Source organism: Oncorhynchus keta, chromosome 24 (assembly GCF_023373465.1).
Source record: "Oncorhynchus keta strain PuntledgeMale-10-30-2019 chromosome 24, Oket_V2, whole genome shotgun sequence".
Classification (NCBI taxonomy): domain Eukaryota; kingdom Metazoa; phylum Chordata; class Actinopteri; order Salmoniformes; family Salmonidae; genus Oncorhynchus; species Oncorhynchus keta.
In genome coordinates, this window is record NC_068444.1 from 31,636,726 (window position 1) to 31,663,650 (window position 26,925).

General features: G+C 40.7%; 1 protein-coding gene across 1 annotated transcript; it reads left to right on the plus strand.

Moving 5' to 3' along the window:
* The first annotated feature begins 4,243 nt into the window (after positions 1-4,243).
* On the plus strand, positions 4,244-24,925 carry LOC118357388 (glucagon-like peptide 2 receptor). The gene is made up of 13 exons (XM_035734436.2): positions 4,244-5,308; positions 10,633-10,747; positions 10,957-11,061; positions 12,576-12,697; positions 20,308-20,414; positions 20,757-20,913; positions 21,161-21,320; positions 21,515-21,575; positions 21,737-21,803; positions 22,252-22,340; positions 22,467-22,605; positions 22,810-22,851; positions 22,981-24,925. The coding sequence occupies exons 1-13, from the start codon at positions 5,219-5,221 to the stop codon at positions 23,359-23,361; spliced, it is 1,635 nt and encodes a 544-aa protein (XP_035590329.1). The 5' UTR covers positions 4,244-5,218; the 3' UTR covers positions 23,362-24,925.
* The last annotated feature ends 2,000 nt before the right edge of the window (positions 24,926-26,925 follow it).

Below are 26,925 nucleotides of genomic sequence, written 5' to 3' on the forward strand. Positions count from 1 at the left end.
CTTGGCACACCTGTATTTAGGGAGTTTCTCCCAATCTTCTCTGCAGATCCTCTCAAGCTCTGTCAGGTTGGATGGGGAGCGTTGCCGCACAGCTATTTTCAGGTCTCTCCAGAAATGTTGGATCAGGTTCAAGTCTGGGCTCTGGTTGGGCCACTCAAGGACATTCAGAGACTTGTCACGAAGCCACTCCTGCGTTGTCTTGGCTGTGTGCTTAGTGTTGTTGTCCTGTAGGAAGGTGAACCTTTGCCCCAGTCTGAGATCCTGAGTGCTCTGTAGCAGGTATTCATCAAGGATCTCTCTGTACTTTGCTCCGTCCATCTTTGTCTCGATCCTGACTAGTCTCCCTGTCCCTGCTGCTGAAAAACATCCACACAGCATGATGCTGCCACCACCATGCTTCACCGTAGGAATGGTGCCAGGTTTCCTCCAGACGTGAAGCTTGGCATTCAGGCCAAAGAGTTCAATCTTGGTTTCATCAGACCAGAAAATCTTGTTTCTCATGGTTTATTATTTTTAATAAATGTGCAAACGTTTCTAAAAACCTGTTTTCAATCATTTCTAAAAACCTGTTTTCATTATGGGTTATTGTGTGTAGATTGCTGAGGATTTTTTATATTTTTTATCCATTTTAGAATAAGGCTGTAACATAACAACATTTGGAAAAGTCAAGGTGTCTGAATACTTTCTGAAGGCACTGTATGTGGTTGTATTTGCCTGATGCCAGTGTTGTAGGATTCTTACACTGTACAGAATGTCTCAGAGACCTGCGATCAGGACATTTTTCAGTAGCTCAGGATTATATTTGCTTGTGATGCAGAAAGAAAACACAACAAGTCAAATAGTCCCCCCAGAAAGAGCTGCCTGTTTTGATTTGTCATTCCCCTTGGTTGAAAAATCTGAAATCCAATACCTCTGACCCATATTGGATCCATACTGAAGCAGAAGGGTTCGGACATCCGTTTTCACAGTGTTATTGCCATGTCGAAAACAAGCACAGCTTTATCTAAAAATATATTTATCAATTAGTTCACTCTCACAATTGTCTTAGTACCTCATTGGCCTGCTTTGCTCGCAGATATACTGTTGTTTAGCGTATCTGAGTCGTTGTTGTTGAAAGGGCCCTGCTGTAATGTATTTCTAAAACTCACCATGTTGGCGTTCTGACTACAAATCAGCTGAAAATGTTTTGGGCTAACAGTGAAAAAGACTAAACAAAAAGGACATTTCGTAAGAGACTAAAGATACTTGGGAAAGTACTTCTTAGCTATGTATTTTGTCTTTTTATCTATACATGTTGACCTCAAGTAAAAGATCATGGGAATGCACTTAAAATCTACTCCAGGCCCGTTTTAAGACACGAGACAACAAAATGGGTCTGGAATCCTTTGTTTAGATTAGCTTCTCCAGTGCTCACGAGAAGCTCTCATGACAATGGGAGAGAATGGTACAGTGATTCCGTGATGCGCAAACATGTCATAAAACCACAACAAAGTAAATACTGCCATCTTCACGGTTCAGGCCAAGTTCACTGTTATGGCTGAGAGTAGACGAAGCTAAAATACTGGCAGAGTCAAAGCCAAGCTCGCAGGAAACAAACCCAGACTGATCATAACTGTAATATCTCTATTTAATGAGTGAAAAGACACAAATACTTCATTGACTGTCTCCCATTATAAGCTGCTGTGTGCAAACTCTGATCTGATGAATAAAATGTTCATCAGTATAGTGTGAAAACTAAATGAGACAGTTAAAGCTACCGTCTCAGCTTCCAAAACAATGAAACTAAAGTCGGTCCGAATGGGACTGTAGGACTTGCCAAAGCAGCCATCCGTAACTTTATTGTGAAGCACACATCACAGACGAGTGACAAAACAGACAGTTCTCTTAGCGGGAGAAGCTTCAGTTCAGTTGGCGAGCGTCTTACTATTATCTGTGTTTCAAATGGGCACACTTGAACCATCACATTAGCTCCTTGACAGCCTCTTCACTCTCGTCTCGGACCAAGTCCAGCTTCGACACACACACACACACACACAAATACACACCCACACACACAAATACACACCCACACACACAAATACACACCCCCACACACAGAGGATCCCTGGCATGGGGTAGCAATACCAGGGCTGTCCTAAGGCCATGTCTCCATGAAATTGCTTTTATTACATTTATGTTGTCCTGTACCTGAGAGAATTTCTCTATATATTTTAATTCTCGTCTAAACACTCTTAAGCTTTTTATTGTTAGTGAAGATAATGCTGACATATGACTGTATCAGGACTTTTTACAGCCATGCTTATGGAACCAAGAGTAAAATAAACTAATTTCAGTTTGATATTTTGTATATCACACAGTCACAAATGATGCCATGGCTGGGTCACAGCGGAGCCTTAATTCCTGCATCTTCGTAGTCCCTATACCATAGAGAGTCACCTGGATGGATTCACTGTCAAATCTGCCCCCTGTATTTATCAGAGCACTAGATCATTCTGTAATGAAAACACAATTACGTACCAGCTGATGTATTACTAAGGTTAGCTCTTCATGTAAACAAACCAGCCATGCTGGTTAACTTCCTCCCATTTCACAAAAATGTGACAGGTGTGTCTTCCATCTTAATATACCATACTATCAAATGATGATCTATAGAATGATCAGATGGATGTACAGTCCATCAGAAGAGCAAAACTCGCACCAATGGATACTGTGCATTTATTTCATTGCTGGCTGAATGATGTACCCACACTAACATGGGTTTTTACTACACCCTGCTCTTGTGAAGGTCAGTGACCTCTCTACATTAGTGCAATGGGATGTACTATACTGTAATTGCCCTTTCCTTACACTAGATATCCTTACTCTCAGGAGCGAATTATCTCACAAAGTGGATGTAAGCCTGTTTTAAAATGTAAATAATAGCTGACGTTAGGTTACGGCTGTCAATCGGAAGCATAACTAACTAACTCCTTCAATCCTCCACCTGTGAAGTGCACAACACTGTGAGGATAAATAGTTGTGGGTTGATGTGGTGAGGCCAGGCATATGGCATTCTCCAGGTGTTTTATAGCATGACCTGCGCGATTATGTTCTTGTGTCTCGCACCTGAGAAATACTAGATGTGCACATAAATAACTAACCCTGGCCGTCCACATCCTAATCCTAGCCTCAACTCTTATCCCAACCTTAGCTTCATGTCCACACCTCGACTCAACCCTAACCCTAACCATAACAACCCCCTGATATTTTGTTCTCTTACAGTTATGGAAGGCCCAGTAGCAAAACAAAGGACACTGTGACTCTGTGACAAACAAAGCTGGCCCCGCAGAGCTATAGTAGGGCTTTAATATTAAACTAGAACCGAGTTAACCCCGACAGACTGGCACCTCAGGCCCTCCCCACACTGACAGTCCTACAAAGAACCATTGATCAGTGGGGACTGGGAGAATTGTCTACATAGGCTGAGTCATATCTTCCTCCACCTATCTTATCTTCCTCTACATAATGTTTCCCTTTTATTACAGGTGTTTATACCTTTCCTCTTGTTCCTCGTTACAAAGGTCCGCTTTTCTCTTCCATAATGCTATTTCCCTATTATGTCAACATGTAAACAATGCGGTAAATAATGGTGTCAACAACACCAGACTCAACCCCCCTCATATGGCACATTATTTACACTGTGATGTCATAGTGAAATAAGTTTAGCAATTGATTAGCTTTTCTTTCTTTCTAAATGTCTAAGGAATGTAGTTTACTTCCAAACATAGTTTAAACCCCCCTCGTTGTTTATAAAGTGCTATTTATTGTTACTTATACATGAGTACACTTAGGAAAAGTTTGATTTGATTTAACAGTAATGTATTTGTTTTGGGCTGCACCATCTGCACAAGGAATGAACAGTAGTACAACATGTTTCTCTGGCTTATGATCCATCCTGTGTGTTTGGTCATGGCCCCTGCAGCTCCTGTGGTGCGTTTGTAGATCCATTAGACCACACAGAGATCCCATTAGTGTCAAATACTGTTGATGAGGCCCTCTTACTTTGGGAGAACCACCCACATAAAACTGCCACTGAACCTTTAGCCCCAGTCTTGGATCAACACTGCACACCTTACGGTGTGTGTGTGTGCGTGTGTGCGTGTGTGCGTGTGTGCGTGTGTGCGTGCTTGTGTGTGTATACTTTCTGCTTGTGTGTGCGTTCCCCTCCTGGACTATAAAGTCACTACAGTAAAATAGCTCTCCCTTGTCTTATCTTGATTGGCTGGGACAAGGCCGGGCGGAGAAAAGGGGAGGCAGACTGATGGGTGAGGATCCACAGACGCTTTCAGTCGCGTTCAGGACATCAGAGAGGACAGACAACAGAACCCTTGAGAATGAGCCTGAGACGAAGACAACTTAACCAAACACACAGCGACAGGCAGACGAGCCAAAGACAACTTTACCAAATACTAAGAAGACAATGATGACTTTGCTAATCCCCATCAACTAGGTGAGGGACAAAGGACAAGTTAACCCATGCTTGTCAACTAGGACAGATGACAACTTTATAAAATACTAAAACTAGTGGAGATGCCGGAGGAAACTTTATCAAACTGATCACAATTTAAAAGGAGTGTCTCAGTTTAAAGCCTCAATGAGATGGGGAACATTGCTCCAAAATAATACACAACTAGAATAAGTGCCTGGATATCTTTACTAAACACCTGTCAACCAAGAGAAGAACACTATTTATTCCCAAAACATTAGTTACAGGAAGAATTTACCTTTAGAATATCAACCCACGCCTAAAAGAAGTGAAACAACAATCCTAAGAAGAAGCGGGCTCCATCTCTACCAGGCAACTATAAAAATGTACCTAAACCAATCACAAATCATCTTTACCCGAAAAACCCACTGTTTTGAGGCGAGCCTACATTGAAGAGAGAAGACACTGCCTTTCAAAAATCAGCTCAGAAGCCAAACACTGAGAGCCGCCTACACCGTGAGTAAGGCAGCTTAACCAAGCACATAAAACGTTCACAAGTCTCAAATCAATCTTTACCTGGAAAACCACATTGGTGAAAGGACTGGACACTTTAGAGAAGAGGCTTGTCCATGTGTTGGTTCCGTGTGGTGTGGATGCTGAGAGGTAAGACAAGAATGAGTGTGAAGAGAACATCGATGGCAGGCGGGTCGATGAGGAGCCATCCAGCTTGTATGTAAACAAAGTGCCATACCCATGCTACGACCAGCCTGGCACAGAGGGGGGTGGGCCCTGGGGAGTACCACACTCTCTCCTTTACTCCTACTGCTCCTCTCCAGTCTGCAGGTAAGATGGTGAGCCGCGCGCACGCACACACACACACACACACACACACACACACACACACACACACACACACACACACACACACACACACACACACACACACACACACACACACACACACACACACACACACACACACACACATTAATATTAAGATCACTTTATTTGTCAGCACAAAGTCCAACCAAAATCTGCTTTATCCCAACGCCCCCGAAAGACACACATACAGGTTAAGTGACTTGCTCAAGGTACAACGGCATCTAGGACTTGATAATAGCAACCCTCCGGTTGCCAGCTGACTTCCCACCAGATATTTTCCTGTCAGACCCGGGACTCAAACTGGCTGGCAACTCTCCGGTTGTTGGCTCCTCTCTCTAAACCGCTTGGGTACCTGCAGCCATATGCACACACATACACACACAAGCAGAGCACACACATGTGCATGTACTAATCTGAATTAAATTTCTCCAGAATATTGATTCTTAACCAGATTTGGAGCCATTTGATATTTCCTTTACAACTTTTCCTACTTGTTTCTTGTCAGGAGTGCCAGTAAAAACTAAAAACGTTGTTGTTGTTTTTTTTTTAGCATTTATTTGAACACCTATAGTACATATATAATATTCAGTAAAATATGAAAAAACAAATACTCTGTTAAAAAAGTGAATTGAAGTAATCTCACAAATATTCCAACCTCACAACCGAGAAACATAATTTGCTCCAGATTCCAGTTCTCCTTAATCTGATTGAGAGGATGAGTTGCTACCGTTGAACTGTTAAACCATTATCTATCTCACTGACACAGTGAGCCTTGAATTTATGGTTTGAAATCTTTATTTATTTTTATGCGACTGGGATATGAATGAACTTTGGAGTTGCTTAGCAACAAGGCTATATGATAATGTACTGGGTTGCATGGCATGGCACACATACGGCTGTGCATATCACTCCAGACATAAATATTATGTACCAGAACAGCCAAAAACGGACATACAGTATACAGCACATAAAATACACTGACACATTTCCAAAGTATGATTCTATCTTTGTAAAAAAATATAGAACAGAAAAGTACATAAAACTAAAACTCAATACCTTCAGTATTACCTTGTGTACTTACTGTAAATACATCTCTTTACTCAATAGTAGCTACATACTATATGATAAACATGATCTCAGTAGAGATCTCTCTGATTTTATTCCCAGGCCCTCAATGAAATGAGCACTCTCTCCAAATATGTAACTGAGTTAAGCTCAGAATCCCTTAAGTGGCTCAGTGGATTTTTAAAGTGTTTTCTCTTAAAGTAGAGGAGATCCCCTGTACCTTCTTTTCATCCCAGATAGTAGTGAGAGATCTAACAGACAGACAACACACACACACACACACACACACACACACACACACACACACACACACACACACACACACACACACACACACACACACACACACACACACACACACACACACACACACACACACACACACACACACACACACACACTCCTCTGTGATAGCTGCTGTCCAGAAAACCTGATGAAAAGAGACAGAAGGGGTTAATTGAAGCGGTAGAAAGTCAGGGCGCTCCTAGGATAGGACAGATCACATTGGAACAGGTGGTGATGGAGGGGGAATAGAATGGACAGGCACAGGGAGGTTACACATTTCAAATAGATATACAGTATGTATCCCTATTGGAGTGTGAAGGCAAGGCAGGAAATGTTGGTCAGAGAAAGAGTACCCCACATAGAAATAGAATCCATTGGATTATATATCTATGGTACTGCACACCACCTGTGGAATAACAGATTCTAAATGGGAAAACCTTGATTCTCTGTTTACTTTACAAAAAGAAGAGAAGGGTTGGTCTGTCACTAGAACATTGCCAAATCATGTGGTAAGATATTTTAAAGTATCTGCCCAGTTACCTTTCAAAGTTAATATTCTGTTAACTCATATCCAAATAAGGTTGTTGATACTCGTATTTGTGGCCAAATAATAAATTGGAGAAAAAAACACTTCAAAAACCCCACCTCAAACTTGTATCTCAAACAGACCATTTAAAAAAATGCTTGCTATTTCCTCATAGAGCATAACGTAATCTTGAGCTGGCCAATCAGCGGTCTACTTGCGTTAATCTTTTTTCCGACTGGTATAGGCCAACACCATTAACCATTTTGTTGTTGGGGTAGGCTCACACAATTGCAACACAGAAAAGCTGCTTTTTAACATACTTCATTAGAAAGATTTGTAAGGAAAATGTACAGTGCCTTGCGAAAGTATTCGGCCCCCTTGAACTTTGCGACCTTTTGCCACATTTCAGGCTTCAAACATAAAGATATAAACCTGTATTTTTTTGTGAAGAATCAACAACAAGTGGGACACAATCATGAAGTGGACCGACATTTATTGGATATTTCATATAACTTATAACTTTTTTAACAAATCAAAAACTGAAAAATTGTGTGTGCAAAATTATTCAGCCCCCTTTGTAGCGCCACCTTTTGCTGCGATTACAGCTGTAAGTCGCTTGGGGTATGTCTCTATCAGTTTTGCACATCGAGAGACTGACATTTTTTTCCCATTCCTCCTTGCAAAACAGCTCGAGCTCAGTGAGGTTGGATGGAGAGCATTTGTGAACAGCAGTTTTCAGTTCTTTCCACAGATTCTCGATTGGATTCAGGTCTGGACTTTGACTTGGCCATTCTAACACCTGGATATGTTTATTTTTGAACCATTCCATTGTAGATTTTGCTTTATGTTTTGGATCACTGTCTTGTTGGAAGACAAATCTCCGTCCCAGTCTCAGGTCTTTTGCAGACTCCATCAGGTTTTCTTCCAGAATGGTCCTGTATTTGGCTCCATCCATCTTCCCATCAATTTTAACCATCTTCCCTGTCCCTGCTGAAGAAAAGCAGGCCCAAACCATGATGCTGCCACCACCATGTTTGACAGTGGGGATGGTGTGTTCAGGGTGATGAGCTGTGTTACTTTTACGCCAAACATAACATTTTGCATTGTTGCCAAAAAGTTCAATTTTGGTTTCATCTGACCAGAACACCTTCTTCCACATGTTTGGTGTGGCTTGTGGCAAACTTTAAACAACACTTTTTATTTGTGCAATATACGACTGATTCTTGTCCTATGGACAGAGTCTCCCACCTCAGCTGTAGATCTCTGCAGTTCATCCAGAGTGATCATGGGCCTCTTGGCTGCATCTCTGATCAGTCTTCTCCTTGTATGAGCTGAAATTTTAGAGGGACGGCCAGGTCTTGGTAGATTTGCAGTGGTCTGATACTCCTTCCTTGGGATGTTTAAAGCTTGGGAAATCTTTTTGTATCCAAATCCGGCTTTAAACTTCTTCACAACAGTATCTCGGACCTGCCTGGTGTCTTCCTTGTTCTTCATGATGCTCTCTGCGCTTTTAACGGACCTATGAGACTATCACAGTGCAGGTGCATTTATACGGACCCTTGATTACACACAGGTGGATTGTATTTATCATCATTAGTCATTTAGGTCAACATTGGATCATTCAGAGATCCTCACTGAACTTCTGGAGAGAGTTTGCTGCACTGAAAGTAAAGGGGCTGAATAATTTTGCACGCCCAATTTTTCAGTTTTTGATTTGTTAAAAAAGTTTGAAATATCCAACAAATGTCGTTCCACTTCACGATTGTGTCCCACTTGTTGTTGATTCTTCACAAAAAAATACAGTTTTATATCTTTATGTGTGAAGCCTGAAATGTGGCAAAAGGTCGCAAAGTTCAGGGGGGCCGAATACATTCGCAAGGCACTGTATAAGTCATATTTCATAGAAATCTGGAAACACTGGACAGTCACTTTACATTTTGGACCAAGATCATGATTTGGCATAAGGTTGTGTTTACACAGCCACCCTAAGAACCCAAATCAGATTTTCTTTATACTTCAGAAATTTTTTGGACTGTTCACACAGTTTTACATGTGACCAAAATCATATTTGCGCATTCACATTGATGTAGCCTCTGAAGTAGCAAACAGATGTAAATGCTCATTTCCCATCACTGCTACTGTAATGTTGGGGTGGTTGTCATGGTAAAAACAGGGCATGCGCAATAGTGTGCAATAATGATGCATTCATAGCCAAGTGGGAAGGTGGTATTTACCACATACAACTGGGAAAAATCCACTTGAATGCCCCTCGTAATTACTAGTTGGAAACTCGTCTATCATCCCTGAGCTCCGACTTGTCCCACATGCTGAGCTCTGACATCACCTACTAAGGAAATTACCTCGATAACAGCATTTTCTGCAGTTAGATGTAAAAACTAAACATTATTTATAAAATCTCTTCTGTTTTTTGAACGCTATAATTGGTTTACAATCATGATGTCTGTACTTACAGCTTGTTGGCCATTAGCCAATCAGCGTTTCTCAATTAGTTCAAAGCACATGAATGGATCCAACTGGTATTTACAAATTCACAACTGTTAATGACCACCTTTCCACTTGGTTATGAACGCAGCATCAAACTACTTAAGAGCAAAAAAATCTCATCTGAGCGTCCAGACAGAGGTTGCATATGGAGGATCGGGTTTGTATCAGGATTCAGATTACACAGGAAGCCTAATTCTGAAAAAATCAGAATTGCGCTGCCTGTGTAAACGCAGCCATATGGAGGTGGTACTGTATGAACTGGAAGTCAAAAGAATAGATTCCCTGTAGTTATTTTTGATGTTTACACATTAGGGAAAGACCAGATAGATATCAGATATGCAAATAATTGTCCAAAGATCATAATTGGGCTGCCTGTGTAAACGCAGCCTAACTGAGTAACTGCTGGTCAAATCTCACATTTAGATTTCTCTTCTCAGAGTAAATGAAACAGGTGCATTTACTTCTATTAGTTTAGACTACATGACATTAGGATCTCGATTCAATCTGTATCGCCGAAGTTTAACACTATAGCACGATTTAAAATTTAAGACAATGTTCCCGCGTCTGCGGAGACTGCATTCAAGGTTAGCCTTGCATATGTCGGCTCAATCGTAAATGACCTTTACATTTCAATTGTACTACAGTGCTGAACTTCGGCAATACGGATTGAATTGAGCCCTAGGCTAACAAAGATGGAGGCTGGGTAGTTAGATAGCTCAACAGGAATTCTACTCAAATACTGCCATCTTGTGGACTCTCACTAAAACCACATTCCCTTCAGTCTTCTTGGCACCTTGTTGGGGGTGGTAAAAATGTATAGTTTATCATAAAATATTCCTCTCTTTATAACTGTCTTATTTCACATGAAAGGTGGTGGGCTCTGTGATTAATTTGATTTTATTAGGATCCCCCATTAACTGACGCCACGAAGATGAAACTTGAAGAGTTGATCTCTAAACGGAATGAATATAGGGAGAACTGCACCAGGATTTTATCAGAAAGCATCTTCTCAGAAACTGGTGAGCAGTTTGTTTTTGGCAATGGCCAGTTCCATGTATCATTGTGCCATTCTTCCGCTACAATGTGTATTGTCATTTAATTGCAGCCAGATTGTCAGGGCAGCAATTGATCTATATGGAAATCCATTTCCTGTTAATTAAGCAATAGAACTTTATTATTGATGTACTTTTCTGTTTGTCTCTTACTCTACACTTGTTTGTCCTGTCAGGAATCTACTGTAACGGGATGGTTGACGTGTTTGTGTGTTGGCCCCACTCAGCCCCCGGTAACGTGTCAGTGCCCTGTCCTTCCTACCTTCCCTGGATTACAAAGGGTGAGTCTGGAGGCTTCATTCGGGCTAAATCAATCCATCAAATGCAATTTGGATTCAGAACTAACCATTCTACCGAAACAGCCAACTGTTCTTTTTTGGAGTGCATTAAACATTAACTGGACATAGGTGGTGAAGTCAGTCTTTTTGGATCTTAAAAAGGCCTTTGATACTGTGAATCATGAGGTCCTCCTATCCGAACTATACTCCCTTAAATGTGTCCACTTTTTTGGGGGGGGGGACACTTCGGGGTCCTTCAAGGGTCAATATTAGGCCCCCTTCTGTTTACTCTCTATATAAATGATCTCCCACTTGTTTGCCCACAAGTTAACATGCAGATGTATGGGGACGATACAGCACTCAAAAATAGACAACTAGTTGTTAACAAGTTAACTGAAGCTTTGGTACATGTTTCTACATGGATGACTAATTCTTGCCTGCATTTAAAGACTGTTTCTATGTACTTCTCTATGAAATCCATTGATTCTTCCCAACAAGCTGTTCTTGTTAATGAGGAGCGTCTGAAAGTTGTCTAATTTCAGGTTTCTCTGCGTAATTTTGGACTCCAACTTGACATTTAAGAAACATGTGAAGACGGTGCTTAACACAGTCAAGTTTGGATTATCCAACTTTAGGTTTATAAAACTATATATGCATGCTATATTCTTCTCACATTTGAGATATTGCCTCACATGCTGGTCACAGGCGGGAGCTACTATTCTGAAAGCAATTGAATCACTTGATAACAAACCAAACAGTTACCACCATTGTCATATAATTTACATACATCATTTATTTAGTCTGTATAGCTTTACGCAGTATGTAGATGCAAGCCTTGTCTTTAAGATCCTGCATGGTCTTGCCCCTCCACCCCTATGCCGGCATATCATGTTCAAGGAAAGCACCTCCAGGATAACAGAGCAGTAAACTAGAGGGAATTGCGTTGTCCCTTTTCCACACAGTAAAATCAGTCAATCGGCCTTCTCTGTTAGAGCTACAATACACTGGAATGCAATGCCCATGGACTTGAGAAGCTGCACTGTATTTTTACATTGAAAATTGAAAACATGGCTCAAATCTATCCAAACCTGTACACATGAGTTATCTGTGATTCCTCATATGTAAGACGACAGTTGATGATAGTGTTGTTGTTGTTAGAATGATATATTTTGTATTGTTTCAGTGAGTATTTATATTGTGGCTGTGAAAAGACCCGTACATGCCCAGGGACTACAGGTGCAAATGAGCTTTTGGCTAACCCCGGCACATTTACATGGCTGTTTCATTATTGTAATATTGATGTTGATTTATGTGCATTGTCCCGTATGAATAAATAAATATCACACCTATCCATGCATTCTATATCTATAAAGTCATGTGATGGCACAACATCATAACATTTCATATAGTACCACACGCAATTAGAAGCACAGTTAAATGTGACTTCCAACATGGTTGGAACATGAGCAAATCTCTCCATAACCGATCTAGTCATTCCTCTTCTCTTCCTGACCCAGATGACTCCAGGAGAGTGTACATGGAGTGTCTGTCCAATGGGTCCTGGCGACTCCAGGAGAATTCGACGGATGTCTGGCGAGAGAAGACAGAATGTGATGACCAAGACTTCTTTAAACCCGAGGTGAGGAAAAGGCTATGAGAGGAAACAAAGTGGAAACTTGCCTTGCATTTGGAAAAGGCCTTGCAACTGAAACGTCAACAATAAATCATACCCCAGTTGTATTTTATTAGGGATCCCCGTTAGCTGCTGCCAAGGTAGCAGCTACTCTTTCTGGGTTGCAGACAAATTAAGACACTTATATTACACATAAAACAAAAGATAAAACAGTGCATCATGTAACACTGTCACACCACCACATATCCACAACACAACATGTATGATACCACTATACAACAGTATTACAATGTAAGTGTGTGTAGAGTGCATGTTTCAGCACCCATGTGCGTATGCGTGTGTCTGTACCTGTGTGTGTGTCTCTTCACAGTCCCTGCTGTTCCATAAGGTGTATTTCTTTCTGTTTTTAAATCTGAATCTACTGTTTGCATCAGTTACCTGATGTGGAATAGAGTTCCATGTAGTCAAATCAAATCAAATTTTATTTGTCACATACACATGGTTAGCAGATGTTAATGCGAGTGTAGTGAAATGCTTGTGCTTCTAGTTCCGACAATGCAGTAATAACCAACAAGTAATCTAACTAACAATTCCAAAACTACTACCTTATACACACAAGTGTAAGGGGGAAAAGAATATGTACATAAAGATATATGAATGAGTGATGGTACAGAGCGGCATAGGCAAGATACAGTAGATGGTATCGAGTACAGTATATACATATAAGATGAGTATGTCATGGCTCTATGTAGTACTGTGCACCTCCCATAGTCTGTTCTGGACTTGGGGATTGTGAAGAGACCTCTGGTGGTCTTGTGTGGTATGCATGGGTGTCCGAGCTGTGTGCTAGGTGTTTAAACAGACAGTTCGGTGCATTCAGCTTTTCAACACCTCTTACAAAAACAAGTAGTGATGAAGTCAATCTTTCCTCCACTTTAAGCCATGAGAGATTGCCATGCATATCATTAATGTTAGCTCTCTATGTACAGCCACACTGCCCTGTTCTGAGCCAATTGCAATTTAACTTAGTCCCTCTATGTGGTACCTGACCACACAACTGAACAGTAGTCTAGGTGCAACAAATCTAGGGCCTGTAGGAGGGATAGTTGTAAATCATGCAGCCCCTTGTCACGATCACAGATTTTAGAGAAACAACAAATGTCGGTACATATAAGTGTCTAACATCGGCTGAAAGCGTAAATTCTTGTTAATATAACTGCATAGTCCAACTTACAGTAGCTATTACTGATAAAAAAAATGCCATGCTATTGCTTGAGTAGAGCTCCTAACAACAAAACACTTTTTTCACCGCAATAGGTTTGATAAATTCACCTCTGAAGGTGAAATGTGTACTTACATTCTGAAATCTTGCTCTGATTTATCATCCAAAGGGTCCCAGAGATAACATAGTGTTGTGTTGTTCGATAAAATCATTTTTCATATCCTAAAAAGGTCCATATGGCATCCACGATCGATTTTGTATTTCCACTCGTTCAATTTATCTTTATCTTGGCCACGTCGCAGTTGCAAATGAGAACTTGTTCTCAACTAGCCTACCTGGTTAAATAAAGGTGAAATAAAAGAAAAAGAAAAAGAAAGGAGTCTTTGAAAATCTAACCCTAAACATTGTTTCAAACAGTCAAATCACGTTCATATGTATTCCTCAGAGATCCTAGAACGTAACCAGACTCCACTACATCATAAGGATGTAGTATATCCTATAGGACACCAAATTTGGTCAGAGAGCGACGCCTTCATGGCACGCTGATGATGCTTCACTTGATCGTCTCTAACTTTGTTTGTTGCTTAACTAAATAAGCACCAAACAAAGCTAGCTAGATAGCCAATGAGCTGGGCTTTATGGGAGTATCCGGGAATCTGTCCCCGTATCTGTCGCAAAATGTAGCTGTTAACCTTGTGCGACAGCCAGCCTTTTCCTTTTGGACAAAAATTAAAAGAATATGGAGAGTTATAAAGTTATGAAAATTGGTTATTTGCAAATGTTTAACTTATAATATGGCTACTAATACTGGAAAAACTAAATCAAGGTCCAAGTATACAGATTTGATGATATTCTTGCAGAAAAATGTAATATGAATGTAAACGTCTCCTTCATGATTTGACCAAATGTACCTGGGTAACTTCACACTAAATGTCATGTAGTTTGCTCATACTTCAAGTTATTGAAAAAAAAGTGGGCTATCCCTAAGAAGTTTTTAACTACTGTTGTATCAACATGTTTTGACGCTGAAAGTTTATAATCCAGGGTTTCTCCAAGCTGTTTAGTCACATCAACTTGCTCAAATTCCACATAATTCATTACACTATTTAGTTGTGGTGTAGGGTTTAGTGAATGATTTGTCTCAAATACAATGCTTTTAGTTTTTTAAATATTTAGGACTAATAGGCTGACCACACTGCTCGCATCACGTCAACGAGCGTCTGCGTTGCCAAGGGCTAAAATAGAACTCCTTTATATTTCTGACACAGATCGCACTGCAAGTCCTGCCTCTCCCATCTCCTCATTGGTTTATAGAAGTGGGTACCCATGTGCCATTGGTTATACCCACGTGGGTGATTGAAAGACAAACTGTGTTGCCGGTCGGTGTAGTAATTCTATGAAAGTTTAGAAGCCAATCACCACATAAGTTCAAAGATGAAAAGGCCTGGAAAGAGGAGAGATGACTAGAAACGATTCGGTTGACTGTTTAATATGTGGATTAATTGTCGGAGTAGAGAACCTTGTACATTTCAGGTAAAATAACAACTCAATGTTTATATCCCAGGACAAATTATCTAGCAACAGCAAGCTAGCTAAATTGTTTTGATATTTTAACCTGTGTGTCATGATCGCGTTTGGTGTGGGGGGACAAAATAAATGTATGCACGATGGCGCACGATGGCGCTCACACCCAGCCGGTTTTGCTGTCATTTCTGTCACTGTAGTAGCTGATGTGTATAGTGTTGAGTCATCTGCATACATAGACACCCTGGCTTTACTCAAAGCCAGTGGCATATCGTTAGTAAAGATTGAAAAAAGTAGGGGGCCTAAACAGCTGCCCTGGGGAATTCCTGGTTCTACCTGGATTATGTTGGAGAGGCTTCCATTAAATAACACCCTCTTTGTTATGTTAGATATGTAACTATTTATCCACAATATAGCAGGGAGTGTAAAGCCATAACAAATACGTTTTTCCAGCAGCAGACTAAGATCTATAATGTCAAAAGCCTCACTGAAGTCTAACAAAACAACATTTACAATCTTTTTATCATCAATTTCTCTCAGCCAATCATCAGTTATTTGTGTAGGTACTGTGCTTGTTGAATGTCTTTAAATATAAGGGTACAGAAAGTCTGTTGCCAATTTGTTTACAGCAAAATAGCATTTTATCTGGTCAAACTGGTCAAACAGGTATCTGGTCATTTTTTCCAAAAGTTTACTCAGGGTTGGTAACAGGCTGATTGGTTGACTTTTTCAACCAATAAAGGGGGCTTTACTATTCTTGGGTAGCGGAATTACTTTTGCTTCCCTCAAGGCCTGAGGGAACACACTTTCTAGTAGGCTTAGATTGAAGATATGCAAATAGCAATATTGCCCTCTATTATCCTCAGTAATTTTCCATCAAAGTTGTCAGACCTCGGTGGCTTGTCAGTGTAGATAGACAACAATCATTTTTTCACTTCTTCCACACTCACTTTACGGAATTCAAAATTACAGTGCTTGTCTTTCATAATTTGATCAGTTATACTTGGATGTGTAGTGTCAGCGTTTGTTGCTGGCATGCCATGCTTAAGTTTGCTAATTTTGCCAATGAAAAAATCATTAAAGTAGTTGGAAATATTAGTGGGTTTTGTGATGAATGAGCCATCTGATTCAATGAATGATGGAGCCGAGTTTGCCTTTTTGCCCAATAAATTAATTTAAGGTGCTCCAAAGTTTTTACTATCATTCTCTATATAATTGATCTTTGTTTCATGGTCTAGTTTCTTCTTTATATCCAATTTAGTCAGTCACATGATTTCTCAATTTGCAGTATATTTGCCAATCTGTTGTGCAGCCAGACTTATTTGACATTCCTTTTGCCTCATCCCTCTATAGTATAGAACGAATTGCTGGCGGGTCTGAGGAAACAGCAGTCAACTTTCATCCAGAGCCGAGAAGTCAGTGAAGCAGCGGTAAAAGCCAGCTACCTAATTGCTAGCGAAATAGCATTAGCATCGAAGCCGTATTCCGACGGTGACTTTGTTAAACGATGCATGATGAAGGCGGCTGAACTTGTATGTCCCGAGAAGCGACAAGCTTTTGCCAATATTAGCCTGACGAGGAATACTATAGCAGAGAGGATTTCGGAACTATCGGCAGATTTAGACAGTCAATTGAAACAGAGAGTCAAGTCATTTATTGCATTTTCCGTGGCAATTGACGAGAGCACTGACATCACAGACGTGGCCCAACTGGCCATATTTATTCGAGGAGTTGATGAGACATTGACTGTTACTGAAGAGTTTCTTGAGTTGGTGCCAATGATGGACACCACAACAGCCGAGGACATTTTCGGCTCTGTCGTTGCTGCATTGGACAGAGTTGGAGTGGACTGGTCCCGCGCTGTCAGCCTGGCTACAGACGGCGCGCCATCCATGGTCGGAAAGAAAGCAGGTGTCGCGACAAAGTTCAAAGACAAAGTACAAGCCCTTAATGGAGGAGATCGTTTCTGGACATTTCACTGTATTTTGCACCAGGAGGCATTGTGTTGCAAGTCGCTGAAAATGGACCACGTCATGGAGGTGGTTGTTCGCACTGTAAATTTCATCCGGTCCAGAGGTCTGAACCATCGTCAGTTTGACAAACTTCTCAGCGACAGCAACATTACCCACAGCCTGCCATACCACACTGAAGTGAGATGGTTAAGCCGAGGCGCTGTGCTGAGGCATTTCTTTGATCTACGAGAGGAAATCGGACAGTTCATGGAGAAAAAGGAAAACCGGTGTTGGAATTATATAAATAAATATTTGTAAGGAAATATGAGGTGTTTCATGAAATGTTTTGTAAAAGGATAGTTCATTAAATTTCAATATTTTCCTAATGTTCTTGTGCTTCTTTACACCAAAACAAAGGAAAGACATGATATTTTGGTTATTTATAGCAGAGTATGGTATAATTTTAATGGTCCGGCCCACTTGACATCTCCCTAGGCCGTATGTGGCCCACGATGCGAAATGAGTTTGACACCCCTGCTCTATACCATACAATTTTTAAATTCCTCATCAATCCACAGGGTTTTAACAGTTGTTGCAGTCATTTTCTTAATGGGTGCATGCTTATTAGTAACTGGGATAAGCAATTTCATAAATGTGTCAAGTGCAACGTCTGTTTGCTCCTCATTACACACCATGGACCAACAAATATTCTTTACATCAACAATATAGAAATCACTACAAAACATATTGTATGACCTCTTATAAATTATACTAGGCCCAGACTTTGGAACTTTGGTTTTCCTAGATATGGCTACAGTATTGTGATCACTACATCCTATGGATTTAGACACTGCTTTAAAGCAGCAAATTTCTGCAGCATTAGTAAAGATGTGATCAATATATGTTGATGATTTCATTTATGTGCTTATTTGTAATCCTGGTAGGTTGACTGATAACCCGATACAGGTTGCAAGCACTAGTTACAGTTAGAAGATTTCTCTTGAGTGGACAGCCTGATGAAAGCCAGTCAATATTTAAATCACCCAGAAAATATACCTCTCTGTTTATATCACATACATTACGGGTCAAAAGTTTTAGAACACCTACTTATTCAAGGGATTCTCTTTATTTTTACTATTTTCTACATTGTAGAATGATAGTGAAGATATCAAAACTATGAAATAACACATATGGAATCATGTAGTAACCAAGAAAGTGTTAAACAAATCAAACAATATTTTCTATTTGAGATTCTTCAAATAGCCACACTTTGCCTTGATGACAGCTATGCACCCTCTTGGCATTCTCTCAACCAGCTTCACCTGGAATGCTTTTCCAACAGTCTTGAAGGAATTGCGGAGCACTTGTTGGCTGCTTTTCCTTCACTCTGCGGTCCGACTCATCCAAAACCATCTCAATTTGGTTGAGGTCGGGGGATTGCGGAGGCCAGGTCATCTGATGCAGCACTCCATCACTCTCCTTCTTGGTAAAATAGCCTGGAAGTGTGTTGGGTCATTGTCCTGTTGAAAAACAAATGATATTCCATCTGGTTTGGGCTTAGTGGTACTGACATAATGTTGCAGATTGCTGTGGTAGCCATGCTGGTTAAGTGTGCCTTGAATTCTAAATAAATCACAGACAGTGTCACCAGCAAAGCACTCCCACACCACCATAAAGACACGGTGGTTGGAACCAAAATCCTCCAATTTGGATTCCAGACCATAGGACAAATTTCCACTGGTCTAATGTCCATTGCTTGTGTTTCTTGGCCCAAGCAAGTCTCTTCTTATTATTGGTGTCCTTTAGTAGGGGTTTCTTTGCAGCAATTCGACCATGAAGGTCTGATTCACACAGTCTCCTCTGAACAGTTTATGTTGAGATGTATCTATTACTTGACCTCTGTGAAGCATTTATTTGGGCTTTAATTTCTGAGGCTGGTAACTCTTGAACTTATCCTCTGCAGCAGAGGTAACTCTGGGTCTTCCATTCATGTGGCGGTCCTCATGAGAGCCAGTTTCATCATACCACTTGATAGTTTTTGAAACTGCACTTGAAGAAACTTTCAAAGTTCTTGACATTTTCAGAATTGACTCACCTTCATGTCTTAAAGTAATGATGGACTGTCATTTCTCTTTGATTATTTGAGCTGTTCTTGCCATAATATGGACTTGGTATTTTACCAAATAGGGCTATCTACTATATACCCCCCTACCTTGCCACAACACAACTCATTGGCTAAAACGCATTAAGAAGGAAATAAATTCCACAAATTAACTTTTAAGACGGCACACCTGTTGAGTGAAATGCATTCCAGGTGACTACCTCATGAAGCTGGTCGAGAGAATGCCAAGATTGTTTAAAGCTGTCATCAAGGCAAAGTGTGGCTATTTGAAGAATCTCAAATAGAAAATATAGCTTGATTTGTTGAACACTTTTTTGTTTACTACATGATTCCATGTGTTATTTCATAGTTTTGATGTCTTCACTATTATTCTACAATGTAGAAAATAGTACAAAAAAAAAGAAAAGCCCTTGAATGAGTAGGTGTTCTAAAACATTTGACCGGTTGTGTACATTATCAACCATTTAACACATTATCCAGAAACTGACTGTTAGCACTTGGTGGTATATAGCGGCTTCCTACCAGAATGGGCTTTAGGTGAGGCAGATGAACCTGTAGCCATATTACTTCAACAGTAGTTAACAGGAGATCCTCTCTAAGCTTTACAGGAATGTGGTTCTGAATAGTGTATAAACGGCAACACTGATCTTTTGGCATTTCTGTCTTTTCAGTAGATGTTATAACCACGTATTGCTTTCATTGTATCAGTGAAATTTTAATTTCTAAGTGAATTTCAGAGGTAAAGGTCAATTGCCTATTTTTCACTTCTTTTTTTCCCCATGTCTGTGTCTTTCAGGAGGATGAGTGGTTTCGCCATGCAGCCCTTAGGGTCATCTCCATCATCGGCTACTCTCTGTCTCTCTCCTCCCTTTCTCTGGCCACTCTGCTCATGGGCATTCTCAGGTTAGTGTCAAGGGGCCAGAGCACAGGGGTCAGGGGGTTAGGCACATGTTAATGATGATCATGATGAATTCTAAAAGTTGTAGGCTGATGACACAACTGCAAAGCAATGACATACTCCTTAGTCATGGCATTGATTCAATGTCATTAATTGATAATAAAATATAAAACAGATACCAGGGGAAGCAGAATAACAAGATTACAGATTATGTTATCGATCACTATAAACCACAATGGATTGCCTATGTACTGAGCATTCATCTTAGTCGCATAATCACAAAATTAATTTCCACACTAAATAGGCAGTGGTGGGTTTGAGTCAATGCCAACCTCTGTCTCTTCCAGGAAGCTCCACTGTACGAGGAACTACATCCACATGAATCTGTTTGTGTCCTTCATGTTGAGAGCCATGGCCGTCTTCATAAAGGAGATCGTGTTACATGTCATGTACACCAAGCTACCCAGTGACGACCAAGGGTGGAACTCATACTCCAACTCAGTGGTACTCATGTCCTGTAGAGTTTGTTAAAAAAAAATCTATAAAAACATTACATTTTCAACCATGCTGGCCTTCAGGATACTTATTTCTTATGATAGAAGAAATCTCGGGCACCCAGAACCAAATCTCAGGTGTGCTCTTACGTTAACGTCTGTCACAAGAGACTATGATGTAAAGTACATTTATTCATCAAGGATAAATAAGGCAATGTCATATATCATATTTAATCTAATATCTCCTCTTCCTGTAGATAACGGTGGTATGTAAGGCCTCCCGGGTGTCCATGGAGTATTTTGTAGCCTGTAACTACTTCTGGCTCCTGGTAGAAGCAATCTTCCTCCAGACCCTCCTCTTCACCGACGTCCTCACCAAGAGACGGCTGCTCAAGAGATACATGCTCATTGGCTGGGGTATGGTTCTAAATGTTTATAAGATACATGTTAATTGGCTGAGGTAAGGCGCTAATGTTTAAGAGACACATTCTGATTGGTTGGGGTGTAAGGCTCTAATGTTTGAAAGGCACATGTTCATTGGATAGGGTAAGGCTCTAATGAAGATAGATTGACAACTCATGGCAACAAAATACTTTTGCTCTTGCAAAAAGGTACTCCATTCGTGTTTGTGGTGCCATGGACAGTGAGCAAAGTTTTATATGAAAATAAAGGGTAAGTATTTTGGGAGAATTAACACCACTCATTTCAAGACTTCTGGTCATATTTCTGTCTGTTCGCATAAAGTAACCAATCAGTACTGTAAATACCCAATAGTCTATGATACAAGCTGATGCTGTAGGCCCAAATCTCACTTGAATCTCTCCTGTCCTAAGGTGCTGGAACAATGAGAATAGATGGATCTGGTGGATAATAAGGGGACCCATCACTTTATCTGTGCTGGTGAGTAGCAACCTACAATATACAACCTATAGCAACCTCCTGTATCACCACTCAAATAATGCTCCACTGATATCTAAGAACGTGACACAACGATAAATCGTCTATCAAACCATATGACTCCACAGTGTATGCCAAAAGTGCACAAGACTGACACACTGGGGGCATCAGCTCTTGTGAGATTTCCTGGGATTCTTCACTGATTTCACACCGATTTTGGGATGTCTAAGATCAATAGTTGAGACCATGTGACATAGACGTCAGCCAGAGCAGTGGGTGTCAGAAGCAGTCACAAGCATGTCATGTAGGGCAGAATGGTTAGGGTGCACTGATCCCAATAAGATAGGGTTTCTCCTCTTAAAGACACAGTTTACTTTTTACACACCAGCCTAAAAACATAAGCATCTCCTACTGTTTTACAGAAGAATAATATACTTGATTTGTGTTGCAGGTCATTTTCTACATATTCATCAAAATACTAATGTTGCTGCTCTCAAAGTTAAAGGCAGACCAAGTGAAATTCACAGACTACAGATACAGGTAGAGTACGGTCACTCTAAAGGTTTACTCTGATCTTTGACAGTAGTAGCCAGCACCCTCGAGCAACTATTTATTTGAACCCCAGTACAGTCTGAATGCCAAAACTCCTTTCCTTTTCTCTGTTAGCTTGGCCAGGGCCACGATAGTCCTGATCCCTCTACTGGGGATCCACGAGGTAGTTTTCACTATACTGATAGACGAGAGTGTGGAGGGAAGCAGCCGCTATGCCAGGAACTTCATTAACCTCACTCTTAGCTCCTTCCAGGTAAGAGCTGATAACAAAATGGCCACCTTCCACAAGAACATAACAAATGTTTAATTGTTCCTGTTGAGTAAAGAAAGGAAAACATCCTGATCCCATTAAGAACTGCATTTAGAGGAAAATAATTTGTCTTGATAATAAATGCAAATGGCCCGGTAGAGTTTGCTACCTTGAATACAATCCTTATGTGTCATACCTCTCTCTCAGGGATTCTTGGTTTCTGTGCTGTACTGCTTCGCCAACGTAGAGGTAACTATCCACAAACTAGCTGTTCAATTTACTATAGCCTAAGTGTTAGCTTAACAAATCGTTCTAATCGTAATATGAAATAATAAATAAATACAAATAAAAACATAAACAAAAATCTGTTATCTCCAGGTCCAGACAGAGCTGAAAAAGCGATGGCAGCTCTTCCTGTTCACAAACCACTTCCAGGTCACGCCCTGCATCGACTTCCGGGGCGAGCCCCTCAAACATCTGTGGAAGTGCTCTAGAGGCCGACGCCCCCATGGCTCCCAGCAGAGCGTATCATACGAGGAGGGGGGTGGGCCTGCCACACACTCCCACTTGCTGCAGGTGGCCTTGCAGGGGCAAGGAGGGCGACGAGAGGTGGAAGGAGGGGAGATGGCAGGGTGGCGAGATAGGGAGAGAGACACGGGAAGATTGGAGTTCCACACCAGGAAGAGCCTGTCAAGTAGCGATGGCGAGATGACGCTGGGAGAGACCATGGAGGAGATCCTGGAGGAGAGCGAGTTCTAACCTCCTCCATCTTGTGGACACTCCCTGTCCTGGTTGGTTAGGTTACTTTGTAAATATAATCTGTTACAGTTACCTGTCCAAAATTGTAGTCAGTAGTGTAACTTTTGGATTACCCAAACTCAGTAACACAATCTGAATACTTTCAGTTACTTTTGGATTACTTTCCCAGGAAGAGGCAAAAAGGATCCAGAAGAGACAAAAAGGATCCATCAAACACATTTGGTGTGTCATCATAGTGGCCTCTGATTTGTGGTCAGCCACACTCAGGTGGAACGAACTTGCCCCTTTTTTCAATACAGAATTGATTGTCATTGAGAAAACCGAAACAAACATCCTTTCTGAATTTAAAAGTAATTCAAGAAGTAGTCATCTAGTTTCTCAAAAGTATCTGTAATCTGATTACAATATTTTAGCTGTTTTTTTGTAATCAGTTACTCCCAAACCCTGCTACCTCCCTTTCCGGACTGTTATGAATTGTTAAGGTGCCTTGTTTCCTGACAGATGGGGAGAATCTCAATTGCGTACTCCTTGCGTCTTCTCTGCTCGCCTCCTTCTCAAAACCCATTTGAGGAGAAGGTCAAAGGGGAGAACCCTGGTTTTCTCATCCAATTGGGTTTGAGAACGAGGCGAGGAGCGAGGACGTGATACTTGTCCTTGCTTGGATAGACAATGAGATTGGTGTTGTTGTATCTTTGTACAGATTCTTTGTATGGTACCTTTGTGTATCGTTTTGTTTACGTGGATGTGAGTAATGTTCCACTATAAAAAAAATATGAGTTTTATGAAAAATCATAATTACATACACTGAGTGTACAAAACATGCTCTTTCCATGACAGACTGACCAGGTGAATCCAGATGAAAGCTATGATCCCTTATGGATGTCACTTGTTAAATCCACTTCAATCAGCTTAGATGAAGGGGATGAGACAGGTTAAAGAAGGATTTTTAAACAATGACACAATTGAGACATGGATTGTGTATGTGTGCCATTCAGAGGGTGAATGGGCAAGACTAAATATTTAAGTGCCTTAGAACGGGGTATGGTAGTAGGTGCCAGGCGCACCGGTTTGAGTCAAGAACTGCACCGCTGCTTGGTGTTTCACTCTCAACAGTGTGTATCAAGAATGGTCCACTCCCCAACTTGACACAACTGTGGGAAGCATTGGAGTCAACATGGGCCGGCATCACTTTGGAACACTTTCAACACCTTGTAGAGTCCTAGACAAATGGAGGCTGTTCTCAGGGCAAAGAGGGGGTGCAACTCAATATTAGGAAGGTGTTCCTAATGCTTTGTACACTCGGTGTATATTTATGTACATACTTTTTATCGGAAAAACAATCAAATTACTCAAATAAACGTTATCACATAAAGGTACTTCCTGCAGGTATATAAACACAATAGAGCATTAACAGGTTAATTGTACATTTTTTGTTGTCAGAAATTGTTCATATTGAAGAGGACAGTCTGAAGGATACGTGTTAGAGTTCATGTGCATGATGTGGGTATTATGTATTTGTCATATCTAAAAGTGTATAGTGGTACATTAAAGAAATCTTGTATTACTGTTTGTGTTTGAAACAAATATCTGATACTGATGACTAAATAATAAAAAGGTATGTTCTGCCCCTGAACAAGGCAGTTAACCCACTGTTTCCCAGTAAGCTGTCATTGTAAATAAGAATTTGTTCTTAACTGACTTGCCTATTAAATAAAAAAGTAAAAAAATACCACATGGACAAGGTTTTCAGATGGCACACATGTGCAAGTAATATAGTCAATGCTCAAATTGAGGGGGTATGCAGGGGTACCCAGCACAAAGGGCAAAAAGTGTTAGCTTAAAAATGTGAAGGCAAAAAAATGGATCCTGATAATATTAAGCAATCTATACCAATGCTTTTTGACCTTTTTCTGAACAAGGGGTACTTCGTGCCCCCGCAAGGCTAGAAACAAGCAGTGAATTCCACGAGAAAGACGCGACTCCAATGCACTTATCTTCGGATGTCTTTGGTTCGTCTACGAAATTCAGAAGCTGAGTTACGACCTTCTTAAGTTGAGGAATAACATATATTTTGAAGTGTAACACGCTGTTTGGAGGATTGAGGGAGTGTAACATCAGCTATAAGACAGGACGTGGACATGAGACAGCATAAGGAGCTCAACAGGAAGTGACTTTATTCTGGGTCAGGCAACCACCATCCCAATTAGTTCACGTGATAGACAGGAATTTATACACACGTGAGGCCTTTCTAATCAATTATGAATATCCCATTCTCATCCTTACAGAAGTAATAATAATAACTTACATTTGCAGAGCACTTTTAATTTACAAATGTAAATCACAAAGCTATTCATGTTGAGAGCAACCATTTAAATAAAAAATCTTTAATAAGAGGGCTAAAGATAGCTAGCAGTCTAGTACTATACAAGATACACAAACTAAGAAGAGAGGCGACAAGGACAAAACAATAGAACTTGAAACTAATGTACAAGACCAACAACAGACACCACATCATAGATCAGATTAAGTTAAAGCCAGTTTGAAGAAGTGATTATTGAGCTCAGATTTTAAGACCGTGGTGGTCTGAACATGCAGAGATGGGGGGCTTGTTCCAGAGCCGGAAGCCGTGGCAGCAGAATGCTCGGCCATGAGTGACCGTGAAGACTGTTTGGGGCTGAGGAGTTCACTGAGGTATTGGGGACCAAAGGCTAGGGTTTTGAAGACTAACAGGATGATTTTGAAGTTGATTCTGAATTGGTTGGGCAGCCAGTGGAGAGAGGCTAGAATAAGGCTGATGTGGGCAGATCACCAGGTTTCTTTGAGGACACTGGCAGTTCTGCACAAGCTGCAGCCTGTGGAAGCTTTTAGAAGGGCGACCACCAAGGAGGGCATTATAGTAATCGAGTCGTGAGGTGACGAGGGAGTTTAACAGCTTTTCCAGAGAAGGTTTGGAGAGAGTAGGAAGAAGCCGGGTGATGTTTTTCAGGTGAAATAATAATTTTTCGCAGACAGATTTTAGGTGGTCGAAGAAAGTGAGGGAGGGGGTCTAGCAACACTCTAAGGTCGGAGACAGAGGAGGACAGTGGGATGGAGTGGCTGCCCAGTGTAAGGGTGGCGATGGGACTGGTTTGGTGTGATGGAGAGTGCCTAATGTGTGACTATGTTGCTATCAATTGAGCGAATCACTTTCTGAAAAAGAGGTTTATCTACACTGATACTTGACTCATGATACATAAGATGTCATGAGTCATGTTACATGATGTAGAATTGCAGGAAATTAGCTTCAAAACAACAACCATTTCCTAGGGCGCTGAATTAAACAAAACCATATTTTTGTGGTATATTTAATGTATCTCATTGAACAATAATTTAAACAGGCTAAAATGCAGGGTCCGGTCAGCATTTTTGCCTCCAGCCTTGACCAACTCATGTTTCCAACACATCTGTTTAGTCTTTCACAACAGCTAACGTAAGTCAGTGGAAAAATACTCTTTCCTTACAATGGAAAAAAATATAAGGTAATTAGTGTGCTTAGAAACTAGACTATGAAACCAAGATCAATTA

What these genes read in the sequence shown, in the direction of transcription:
- LOC118357388 (XM_035734436.2), top strand. Translation starts at nt 5,219, where the DNA reads ATGCTACGACCAGCCTGGCACAGAGGGGGGTGGGCCCTGGGGAGTACC. An exon ending in AAGACTTCTTTAAACCCGAG is followed by an intron (nt 12,698 to 20,307) that starts GTGAGGAAAAGG and finishes TGTGTCTTTCAG; the next exon opens with GAGGATGAGTGGTTTCGCCA. An exon ending in ACTCATACTCCAACTCAGTG is followed by an intron (nt 20,914 to 21,160) that starts GTACTCATGTCC and finishes CTCTTCCTGTAG; the next exon opens with ATAACGGTGGTATGTAAGGC.